Below are 11,713 nucleotides of genomic sequence, written 5' to 3' on the forward strand. Positions count from 1 at the left end.
AGCAATTACATATCCCCAAACACTGGGCAGTCTGACTCAGCCTGATTGCCAAGTGTTGTTGCTGCGAACAGGGACTTTTGTTTCCTCCTTATGAGAGAGAGACAAATCCTGCGTTAGAAAATGCCTGAGCATAAAAAAGGGTTGAGTTCAGTGTCTGCAGGCCAGCAACTGGCAGGAATCACTTTGCTTTCTTAAAGTGCGCCTCACCGGGACATCTCCTCTTTTTCCTCTCTCCTTGCCTTACAGGAAGATTTGCCTTCACTGTAAGTGCTCCCAGGAAGAGCACATCGTAACCGTTATGCCTCTGGAGATGGAGAAGACCGTCACCAAGCTCATGTTTGACTTCCAGAGGAACTCGACTTCTGACGACGACTCAGGCTGTGCCTTGGAGGAGTATGCGTGGGTCCCCCCTGGCCTGAAGCCCGAGCAGGTAATGATGACATCACCCAGTGACCAGAAATAAGTCGGTTTATATGCTCGTTGGAGATAGTTACCCTGATTTTTCTTCTGGGGGTGCAGGCACTTGTTGCATGTGGCTATTTCTGCATGCACTATCAAGACTTTCAGAGCCAGGATTGGTCTGAATGCACTGGTGAAACAAAACAGAGATGCGATGCTTGCAGGACTTGTGGTTTTCTGTGTCTGTAGATGTAATTGGTAATTGAGGGGGGAGAAACAAAATACTTCAAGGACGGGGTTTGTTGTGGTTGTGCAAGGGTACAGATACAGACATACCTACTGCTGTTCACGGGGAAAAAAGAAAGTGGTGGGGCTCCAGGGGGAACTTGGTGCTCATGTTCTGCCCTCCTGGACCACTCTGCCATGCCTCAGTCCAGGGCAGGCAGGCAGAGGTGGTAGATTACCCTGAAAAACAGGCCAAAGTCTTTGGGATTGTGTTCAGACATGATGTTTGTGCCTTACTGGAAGAAATTGCTCAAATGAAGTTGAAATCTCTCAGTACAGGAATCGAGTGGGATGGATCAGACCTCAGCATGCTGTCTGTGCGGAGCACGCGTTGATTTCTGCTCCTTGCAGTTTACGTGATGCGTTTGGTTTTTATGCTGATCTTTTATGTGTTCGACTCAGAACTTAATTTGCAGAGGAGATTGCAAAGCGAGCTTAGCCTTGATAATTGCTATGGCAATCATTTTAAACTGTGTAAGGAGGCTGGGAGAGGGTGGAAAGCTCTCATTCTAACTGTTGTAGTTGCTGTTCTTAAATACTGTGTTTTCCTGAGCTTTTATTCAGAAGGGCTGAGGCATTTCCTGAAATATTTTGGCACCACACATAAGCTGTAAATATTATCTGTCTGATTAGAGAAAATCCAGTTGTTTGGGGTTTTTTTTTTCCCTTCCTCTTGTCTTTACAAGCCTGGCTCGGTGCTTCCTTGAAACGCTGCAGCACCGCGTGTTTCATTTGGTGCCATCCAACCATGCAAATCAGGCAGCAGCCTTGTTTTCTGTCACCTTCCTTATGTCAGCAGCTCCCTTTGTGCCTCCCAGGAGGTACAAGACGCAGGGCATGGGCAGATGCAGATGGTCCTGAAGTGGCTCTGCTGGTCCTGCGTGCTGCAGGGACATGAACCAGTTGGGTTTCATGAGTCCCATTGGAGGACCATACTCAAACTGGTGCCACCTGCTCTCAGCACTGTCTTCTGTCCAGGCGTGTCGGTGGCTTCTGGAGCCCAAGCTGGCCCATGTCCCTTTAGCTTTGGGTTGAAATACAGATATTTAGTGACGGGTGGCCTGTGACTGGGTAGACACGGTCTCCGATGAGTGCAGCACAGCATGGACAGCAATTGAAACCCACTTCCAGCATGGCGGTGGCATATTCCAGAAGACCCAGATGCTTCTTTGATCCCTCGGGTGCTTTCTGAGCAATTGCAGGTCTTCAGGGAGTTTTGGATGCTCAGGAGAAAAAAAAAAGGTCCCTTAGCTGTAGCAGTAGGTGCTGATGTCTCATGCATTACTCAGTTTAACGTATTTTTAGGTTCTTCTGACATTTGTTTCTTGCAGAGGTTGAAGTGCTCCTCGATGCGAATGCCCGCTTTCTAATTGCACTCCTCTGTCTGCGTTGCTGGGTCTGGTGCAGATTTGCCACTTCAGACCTGTCTGTAATCACCATGGAGATGCAGAGCAGCCCTAAGCAGAGCCTAAGACAGGCGCTGAAATCCTTCCAGCATAGCTCAGCCACCACCCCTTTCCGGACCTTTCATGCATCAGATGAGCCCCTGAGGAGACAAATGCAAGGTGTGACTTCTCCAGGCTGTGAAAGAGGTTGGGGGTTGTTCAGGGCTGGGGGCTGTCCCTGGGTGAAGAGCAGCACCCTGAATTCCTCCATGAGTTACCACAGGAGTTACCTGGGGTGTCGCAAGGCTGGGAGGTGCCTCGGGGTGCAGGAGGGTGCCCTTTGCCTCCCGTGGGGTAGGAGGTGCCTCTGCAGTGACTTATCGGAGCCATGCAGGCTGCAGACAGGCATGTGGCTTTCTGGTGAATGAGTCAGGTGTGTGTACATGATGTGGAGCCTCTGGCAGTCTGATGTCTGCTGTGGAGGGGCTGGTGGGCTCTGCTCTGTTGTCAGACTTGGGCTGAAAATGCAGGTTTGCAGGCAGTGAATTTTTCTCTGCCTTCTGCTGTTCCGCTGTCGTATTTCTTTGACATGAATCAGATGAAATGAAACAACTTTTTCGGCAATATTCTACTTTATTAAAATCTCTATGCAGTGTATGAGCTAGGGAGGTAAGTGGTCCCCTGAAAGACTAATGCAGTTTTCTTATTATACTTGGACAACAGCCTTCCTGCCTCACTGTTCTTGGGAGACAGCGTTCACGTCTCACTCAACGCAGCAATTTACAGGATTTCAAGGGGGGAAGTTGGCCAATGAACACTACATCAGTTTTTGGCAGTTTCCATAGGTCATTTCAGAATTTGGAGAATTCAATCCATAACTTAAAATATTAAGTATAATTTACAAGGGCATCAACCCAAACCTACACAGTCTCACTGGATTCCTGGGCACTAATTCAGGCATCAGCTGCTCTGTGGTAAATGCCAACTAGGGAAAATCCTCTTGGTTGCTTAATGCCTACTACTTGAAGAGAAAAAAGCATTGATGCAATACTATATATTTCTAAATATGTTTATAACGCAGGAAGGAAGATAGTAATACAAAAAATGTTATAATACCACTGCTTAAGGTATGGTAAAAATACATCTGGAAAAACTAGCTAAAATTTATGACATCCTTGCTCAAGAAAGAGGGGTATAACCTGGAAGGAGACTGGAAATGTTATTTCGTTGAGGAGCCTAGAAGAGCTTGATTTGTTCAGCCTGGCAAATCGAAAGGTTATGATCACTCCCAATGCATTAGAGGAAGAGGAAGAGCAGTTTTTCAAGCTCCAACTTTGGCACAAGAACGTAGATATAAACTGGCTCCAAATGCGTTCAGGCAGGAAATTGGAAGAGGTTTCAAACCATCAGAGGTGCAAGGCTCCGCGGCAACCTGCCAACAGGGAGAGCAATGGGTAAAAACCCACGGCTGAGCTCCATAAATTACAAGGTGAATAGAAAATGTGGTTTCTGGTAATAGCAGCTGGCTACACAGGATGGCCTGTGGGCTCTGATCCCGCTTGGCGGGGACCTCAATGGGAAGTTGTCTTATGGCTGAAGAACTTGTGGAAGATAGAGACACGGAAGGCAGGAAGGGGCTGTATGGGAGGCAAGGAAGAGGTTCAGGATGTGGTCTTTGAGAAACTCCTTTTTCTAGCCTGCCGTTCAATGGTTGGATAAAAAAATAAGTGTGAAAGGCTTGAAATGGGCAGACACCAACAGAAACATGTCCTCGGCAAAGCAAAATCCCAGAGCAGGCCTGGCTGCAAAGATGGGAGAAAGCGATTTCAGGAGCCAGTATGTCTGCTGAGGCTGGCAGCCCCGCAGCTGATCCCCCTCGCACTGACAGAAGTTTGAGGGCATATGCTTTAAAATAAGTACTTTTATGATGTGTTTTTCACATTTTTAGGCAAGGCATGTGCAAATACGTGTGAATGTGAGGCCTTGAATTCCTTGGGCCTGCGGTTTGGAGAAATCCAAAGGGGTTATAACATGCCAGCTTGAATTTCTGAATATAAGGGATTTTTGAGGATTTCTCTCTTTATTGTGTCTCAATAATAGGAGCAGCTGGTTATGGGCACAGATTTCCAATTAAACAAAAGATGGGGCTCAGCTTCAGCTGCGGTGCGGTTTTCTGTGTGGCTCTGGCATGCCAACATTCAAGACCCTTGTGTGTGCCATAAGAACTTAATTCCCTCTTGCTGTCAGCACAGTTGCTCTTATTGAGTCCCTTAGAAAGTAATGAAAATCTCATCTGAGCTAAAATTAGTGGCCTGAAGGTTCAAGGGACCATTTTGTGCCAAAGCAGCCATTAGAGCTTGGACCTTGAGAGTTTTGCAGTGTGGTGTGAAACTCGTAGCTGTCATGGGGGCTGATTTATGCAGGGACTGATATATGTGTTGATTCCTGTTCTGGACCTTGTGCAAGACCAGACCTATAGCAAGGGCTTGAGTTATAAAACCTCCAAGCTTCATCAGTTGCTGTTCAGGTCATGAACTGAGGAAAGGAGAGCAGAGACGAACCTACACTGAACATGCATTTACACCTTACCTAAAGATACCCACTATCACCACCTCATTGTGGTAAAAAGTACATTTTCTGGGCCAGTCGTCTCTGGGGGATGTGTGCCTTGCTTGTTCCTGTGTCACGGTCAAGTGCATTTTACCTTCTTCTCCTTCTTTGAGCCCTCTAAGTTGAGCAGACTTTCACTTCTTGGGAGACTGAAGTCTTGCGTGTAGAAAGGAAGGACCAAGACAGACCAAAGCAACCCTGTGCCCCAAGCAGGGGCGTCCTGGTGGCCAGCAGGATGACCATGAGCCAGTAATGTGCCCTTGCAGCCAAGAAGGCCAATGGCATCCTGGGGTGGATGAGAAGGGGTGGTTGTAGGTCAGAGAGGTTCTCCTTCCCCTCTACTCTGCCCTGCTCAGACCACATCTGCAATATTGTGTCCAGTTCTGGTCCCTCAGTTCAAGAAGGACAGGAACTGCTTGAAAGAGTCCAGCAGAGCCACAAAGATGATGGGGGGAGTGGAGCATCTCCTGCTGAGGAGCGGCTGAGGGAGCTGGGTCTCTTGAGCTTGGAGCAGAGGAGACTGAGGGGTGCCCTCATTCATGGGGATCAATTTGGAAAGGGCAAGTGTCAGGAGGAAGGAGCCAGGCTCTGCTCTGGGATGTCCAATGCCAGGACAAGGGGCAATGGGAGCAAGCTGGAGCACAGGAGGTTCAAGCTGAAGATGAGGACAAACTTTGTCAGTGTGAGGGTGGCAGAGCATGGCCCAGGCTGCCCAGAGAGGTTGTGGAGTCTCCTTGTCTGGAGACACCCAAAGCCCTGGCCGTGTTCCTGTGTGACTGCTCTGGTGATCCTGCTCTGGCAGGGGTTGGACTGGGGGAGCTTTCAAGGTCCCTTCCAACTCATATTATTCTGTGATTCTGTAATGATGGGGAACAGATAAACCTATGGCCAGGTAGAGGAAAGACAGAAGCCCCATGAAGAGCTCTACCTTCCTTGATATATCCTGGTCCTGAGAGCAGAGCATGCCAGATGGGGAGCCAAGGAGAGGAGCTGTAGCTCATCTACACTCATGCAAGAAGCTGCAGCCACCTCTCACTTTACCCCACTGCACACGTGCACACTGTAGTATTTTACCCAAAAGCTGCATTTCAGTACGCTTTTAAAAGCTCTCCAGTTTCACTTTGAGGTAGGGTAAATCCATTACCTCCCTGGTGAACTCTTTATATCTAAATAGCCTGGCAGTTAGCGGCTCTTATTTCAAGGCTGGAGCTCTCTAAATCCAGCCTCCAGGCATCAAGCCATGCCGAATGCTTGCCAGCCGGACGTAGCCACAATCCTCCACACAAAATGCTTTTTCCCTGTGCAATACCCATGTTGCGTGACTTGGGGTGAGTTAGGAGGTCCTGGAGCTGGAGTGGAATGGATGGAGGAGGTGTGAGTATATCCATTGCTGGAAAAAAATACTCGTTGCAATACCGTAAGTCTGGGCTTTTGCCCCATTTCTGTGTCCTGGAGTGTTTTTCTGATCATCGTGAGCCGATGGAACCTGTTAAAATTATTTAATCCTTGAACAATCTTGCTATCAGGGAGGGAATCAGTTGCTTTTGGTGGGCCACAGAAACAGAAGCACTCACCTAATGGGCTTTGCTTGGTTCTTAAATGGCAATTAGCCATGTGATAGGCAGCAGAAGTAAAGGCAGGAGGAGTGAGTGGAAAACAGAGAAATCCCAGACTACACAATATAAACTTGTCCTGGAGCTTTATTCCAGCATACAATTACAGCTTTTCCTTGTTGCAGCGTTATTCTAGTATGCTACCCCGTGACTTAAAGTTACAAGAGCGTTTTAAGTGGCAGAGCCAGGGGAATTATCAGCTATGATCAGTGCAGCAGATGATCATTGTAATTGCTGGTGCTGCAGGGGACTTTGAGCGATGCGAGCATGGCTCTGCCGGTCAGAGCCTCGCAGCACAAAGACCACTCTCAGATGCTTTTGAAAGCACTGTTTCTGGTTCCTTTTCATCCAAATGCAATTTCTGCTGGAAAAAAAAAAAAAAGAAAAATCATGGCATAGGCTTTCACAAGTCTAAAACTTGTGGATGTACGGCCTTCATTCAAATGTTCTCCTTTGATGCCAGCAGGAAGCAATGTTTCCACGGGATCTCTTGCAGACCAAGAGCTGCTCCAAAGGCTTGGCAGCAGTGGATGTCGTTCTCAACTGATGAGCAGCAGCACTCAGACGGCTCGGCTGCCATCAGCCGCGGGAGAGGAGCACGCAGAGAGCTGCAGAGAGTGCCAGAACAAACAGCGCTTAGGAAAATGGTTTTTCCTTTGTTCCCTGCCTTTGTCCCTGCGACTCAGGAGTGGGTTTCCGAGAGCAGACCCAGCGTTGCAGGGTGCCGGACCGCCCGGCGCCAGGGATCGCATCTGCCTGCTACTGCCCTGTGCCGGTACATAGGCGCATTTTGGGGTCTGGGGGTGAAAGCAGTCTGCTCCCAGCCAGGGCTGTGGGGTCTCAGGGGGACCCTGGCTCCCTCCTGGAGTGCGTGCCTGGCTACATCCCTGCGCTTGACAACCCGGTCAGCAGTTCCTGCTCTCCTCTCCTGTTCAGAGCATCTGGCCTTGCTGCAAGGATTGTTTTGCTTCAAGAAATAAATAAGTGCTTTGTATCCTAATAGCCATGGAAAAGGAGGATGTGCCAGACTTGGGCCCAAGGACACTGAACCCGTTTTCCAGTTTCACACGTGCTATCATCTATGGAGCTCGCGTGTGAGCCTACGTGCATGAGCACTCGCACCGTTTTGCAGCCACGCTGAGAGGGTTAGCTGTGAGAGGCTCGTTTGGGTTGTTTTCCCCTTTGCTTCTCCAAGGGAGGCCAGCAGGAGTGAAGTACTGAAGACACCAGCTCTGCTTCTCTGTCGATTTTAAGTGCTCAGTATAGAAGATCATTTAATGCCTGATATGTGGTTAAAAAGCCAGCACTGGGGAGAAGCGGGCGAGCTGCAGGAGCAGCCCCGCTCGCCCGGGCCAGCATAGGCTTGTCGGCCGCTGGCTGCCTTCCTCCCGCTGCAGCCAAAGCTCATGGGAGCCAGGGGATGGGGCCATGAGCAGCGCTCTTTGCAAAGGCCTTGCAGCTGATTTTTCAGTTTGTTTGGTTTTGTGAAGGCCAGGCAGGATTGCCCAGCTGGATGTGCTAGAGCTGTTACGGCTGAGCAAGTCAGCACCCATCAGCTGAACTGTGCCAGGGCAACACGTGCTCCTTTGTAGTCCATCCCAGCGGTACAGTCATCCCAAACAGCCCGGTTTGGTGGGTGCTTTTGTTTGGGGGTGTTATTTTCAGGGTGAGTGCAACCGAGTGCTGCTTCCCAACAGCAAATCATGGCATAAGAAACGTGGTATTTGCCCTCCGCCTCCTTTAATTCATTGATCAAAGAGATCCTTCAGCAGCAGCTTAAATTCACAGGTTGTTTGCAAACTTTGCCCACAAAGGTGCTGGCATGAGTTTTGGCTTTGGTCACCCCCAGGACCTCCAGGAGAAGCTGTAGTCCTGCCTTTATTTAGCAGGGATGGGGAGGTTTGCAAACTGTCAGAGTTAAACTGGAAACCGCCCCAAACCTAGGAAGACTGCAGAACACAAAGGCATTTGTAAACTAGTGTAATTACTTTCCTCAATGCCTTTGAATAAAGTTGGCTCCACTTTAAAGGCTTTTTCCTACCCTCATTTTACATTACATTCTTTCCTTTCTCCTGGTTTCTTTCTCTTCTAATTTCTATCTCCCCTCCCACCCCATGCCCTCTCCTTTTAGCTCCAAGCAGCTCCGAATTTCCAAAATCTGTATCAGCTTTCATTAGCAAAAACTTGGCGTTTGGACGTTTTCCTTTTGAAGGTGAGGATGACACCCAGGGAAGATGGATATCATCTGCTGTGCTGGTTTCTTGCAGCACCAGAGCCTGGGAGACTGCCCCAGGGCAGGACGGGGCTTGCCATGGCACCCAGCACCCACAGCCGGCCAGTGCTGGCCAGCCCATCACCGTGGCATTGGGGCCTCCTGACACTTACTTTAACTCAGCCTGATGTTTTCCAGATTCTTCTGGGCTATGTCGCATCCAGATGTGAGCAGAGGTCAGAGCAAAGTGGGGAAACTGAGGACGAAACTGAGCGCAGCCCCACGCGTGGCTCATGTGTGTTAATGGTGCTTGTTAGGATCACCGTGGGCAGAGCAGGTCTGTTCCGAGGAGAGATAGCAGGATGTGGAGCTGCTGTGTTGTACAGCAGAAGTATTTAATAATAAACCAGCATGATTTAAAAGGGCTGTGTTATCCATCCTGGGCCATTGCCCCATGCTGTTTGCAGAGCCCATAAGGTCGATAAGGAGCTGTCTGCTGGTGCTGGGGGGTCTGGATCAGGCCCTTTGGCCACAGTGGCCCTGCAAGGCTCACTCACACAGGCTGCTGCGGGCTCTGAACCGGAGCTGGACAGAGGAGTTATTTTCATGGAAAACCCTGACCTTTTGTACAAAAGCAAAGTGCAAACTGAGCAGTTTTAGTTTTCTAGTGAGTTAACTTTTTTTTGGTGGGTGTTTTCCCTGAAAAGCCAAATTTATCTGAAAATCTCCCGTTTCCTTTATTTTTCCTTACTGAGCATCCCAACTGCACTGTGCCAACTCAGCCACCGGCCACTTGCTCATGGAGTTGGAAATACTCTTGGTGGCTGGCTGAGCACAGAGATAGGGATTTGAGCATCCTCCCAATTCAGGTTTGTCCCCAGGAGGGATGATGGGTGTAAAGGCAGTGGTGGAGGAAGCCACTGACAGGCATAAGGAAAGGGTTTTCTCCCTATAAGATGTCCCGTGGGCGCTGAGCAAGGACTGGCAGCTCTTCCTCATCCCCTCCATGAGCACCCATGCAGAAGGTCCCCTTGGCTGTTGCGGATCCAAAGCAAACCCTTTGGGGTTATTTCAGGCAACAGAACGCAGGTTGGAGCCTGTTGTATTTGTTTTGTTTTGCTTTTCAAACCAAATTGCCCATCCCTGCTGAGCTATGTTGGTGGTGCGATGGGAGCCAGTTCCCGCGGACCTGTGGAGAGTCAATGGAAAACTTCCCGGTGGAAGCAGGAGCAAAGCTGGGCACATTCATCCTGCAATGTCGGGCTCTGGGAAAGCAGCACCCGGGCAGCCAAAGGAAGAACTCACATCCCTGCTTTTTGCCTAGGGTGAGCGTTTTACAGCTCATTGCTTTAGGGACTGGAGCAGCCTGATGGAATTTGGCAGCACTTCCAAAAAAAGAAGAGTGTCTTCTGGTCTCCCCCAACTTCAAGGACTCAGTGGGCAAAAAAAGGTCATTGTGAGAAAAGAAAACACGAACCTGAGTGCAGGCAAAGTGAGGAGCCCATCTGCATGTGGGGAATTTGTCTCAGAGAAGTCAGCAGGCATCTGTACCACTCGGCAAGGTGCAGTGTGGCTGCACAGTAGCCTGACAGCCCAGTAAAAACCATGGCAGCCAGGGCATCACCAGGAGATTTCCAGTTGCAAGTTCTGCTGTGGACTGGCTGCATGAAGTCAGGGAGCTCATTTAACCTCGTTATGCTGCAAATAATCTTTTTTAGTGCATATATTTGCTACCTTGTGTAGCACGGCATAAGAACTTAAGGGTTTTTAATGTGCTTTGATGTCCCTGGCTGAAGAATGCTCTATAAATGCAAAGTAAGTATTCTAATTTACGCAGTTTGTTTTCTTTTTAACATAACAAAATCCTTAGCAGCCTTTCTTTCTTTGACAGTTTCCATAGCTGGTGGGTCTGTTTCTGCTGTGCCTTAGTAAAACAAATCTAGGGTTTCACAGCGGCATATGCTCAGCGTGTTCCTCAGCTTCATGACCCGAGCAGTTCCCTTGTCGTCAGCACTGCAGAGTTAGTGGTGAAAATCTGCTCAAGTCTCCCTTTCGACTAAACCTGGTGATGGGGAAAGGTGGGTTGGTTTGGAGGGGAACCATAAAATGAGAGGCAAAGTGATTGCAAGCTCTGGAGCAGCTCTGCTCACAGGTAGCTCTGAATGAGACCAGGGCGTAAGCTGAATGCAGAGCAATTCTTCCTGAATAATGCTAGGTTTGGATATTTATTCTGGAATAAAAAGTGATTTCTTCCTGTTGGAGGTAACTCTCTGTATAAGCCACCCCCAGCAGCCTGCAAGCCCATGAGCGAGCCTCCCCTGCCCGGCAGCCCTGTGTGACCCACCTCCGTGTCCCCATCCTTCACGGTGACCCGCAGTGGCTTCCCACCCTGCAGATGCTGTGGGGTTGTGTGGGCAGAGAGGGCTTCTCCAGGGAAAGGCAGCCCAGGTGGTGCTTTCTAGGCCAAAGCCCAAAACGTACAGCAAGGGAAGAAGCTGATCGGAAGCCACGGCAAGGCAAATGTCATTTGGGAAGAGCCGTGCAGAAGCTGCAGGCAGCCCAGCCGCTCTGCAATGAATTGCTGCGGTGTCTGAGAGCCGAGGGAGCATCTCGGGGGGATAATCACAGCACGGCAAAGGCAGAAGGCTGTGTGCAATGGGAAAACGGTTTGCATCTCTCTAGCCAAGCGCAGATTTAAGGAAGCCATCCAGCCCTCTGCGTCTGCCCCAGCATCCAGAGGCATCCAGTGCTGCAGAGACTCCCAGTCCCAGCCGAGCTTTCCCTTATTTTTACTTTCTCCTGGTTCTTCCCAAGCCGTTGAACGTCACCGTGGCCATTTCAGAGCAGATACTCGGCTGGCGAGTCCCATCTCGGCGCCTGGCCCGGCCCTTCAGTACACGTCCCAGGTGTGGCAGTCGGAGCAGAGATGCTGGGGTTCAGGGTGTGCTTCCTCTCCGGGCTGACACTGGGCTCCTCCAGCGCCAGGGCACGCCGTGCCCCGCCACGCTGCCTTCTTAGGAGCTGATTTTAATTACGCGCTCCGAGACGAAAGAGAAAAAAAAACGAAGCCTTCCAACAGATTTTTATCTGCTGTTTATTTCCACAAATTGCTGCAGAAAAAAGCCTGGAGGGTTTTGATGGAGGTGGAGGCTGAGATAGCCGGCAACACAGAGGCTGCCGGGGTGCAGCCTCTTTAACCTCCCCTCCCG

General features: G+C 49.8%; 1 protein-coding gene across 1 annotated transcript in view; it reads left to right on the forward strand.

Moving 5' to 3' along the window:
• Positions 1-253: 253 nt before the first annotated feature.
• The window catches only part of PRICKLE2 (prickle homolog 2 (Drosophila)), a 29,373-nt gene continuing 17,913 nt past the window's right edge, over positions 254-11,713 (forward strand). The window contains exon 1 of the mRNA XM_010180920.1: positions 254-430. Within this exon, the coding sequence (XP_010179222.1) occupies positions 299-430 (132 nt within the window). The 5' untranslated portion in view covers positions 254-298. The remainder of the gene's footprint in view (positions 431-11,713) is intronic.

Source organism: Mesitornis unicolor, unplaced genomic scaffold (genome assembly GCF_000695765.1).
Source record: "Mesitornis unicolor isolate BGI_N332 unplaced genomic scaffold, ASM69576v1 scaffold11813, whole genome shotgun sequence".
Lineage (NCBI taxonomy): Eukaryota > Metazoa > Chordata > Aves > Mesitornithiformes > Mesitornithidae > Mesitornis > Mesitornis unicolor.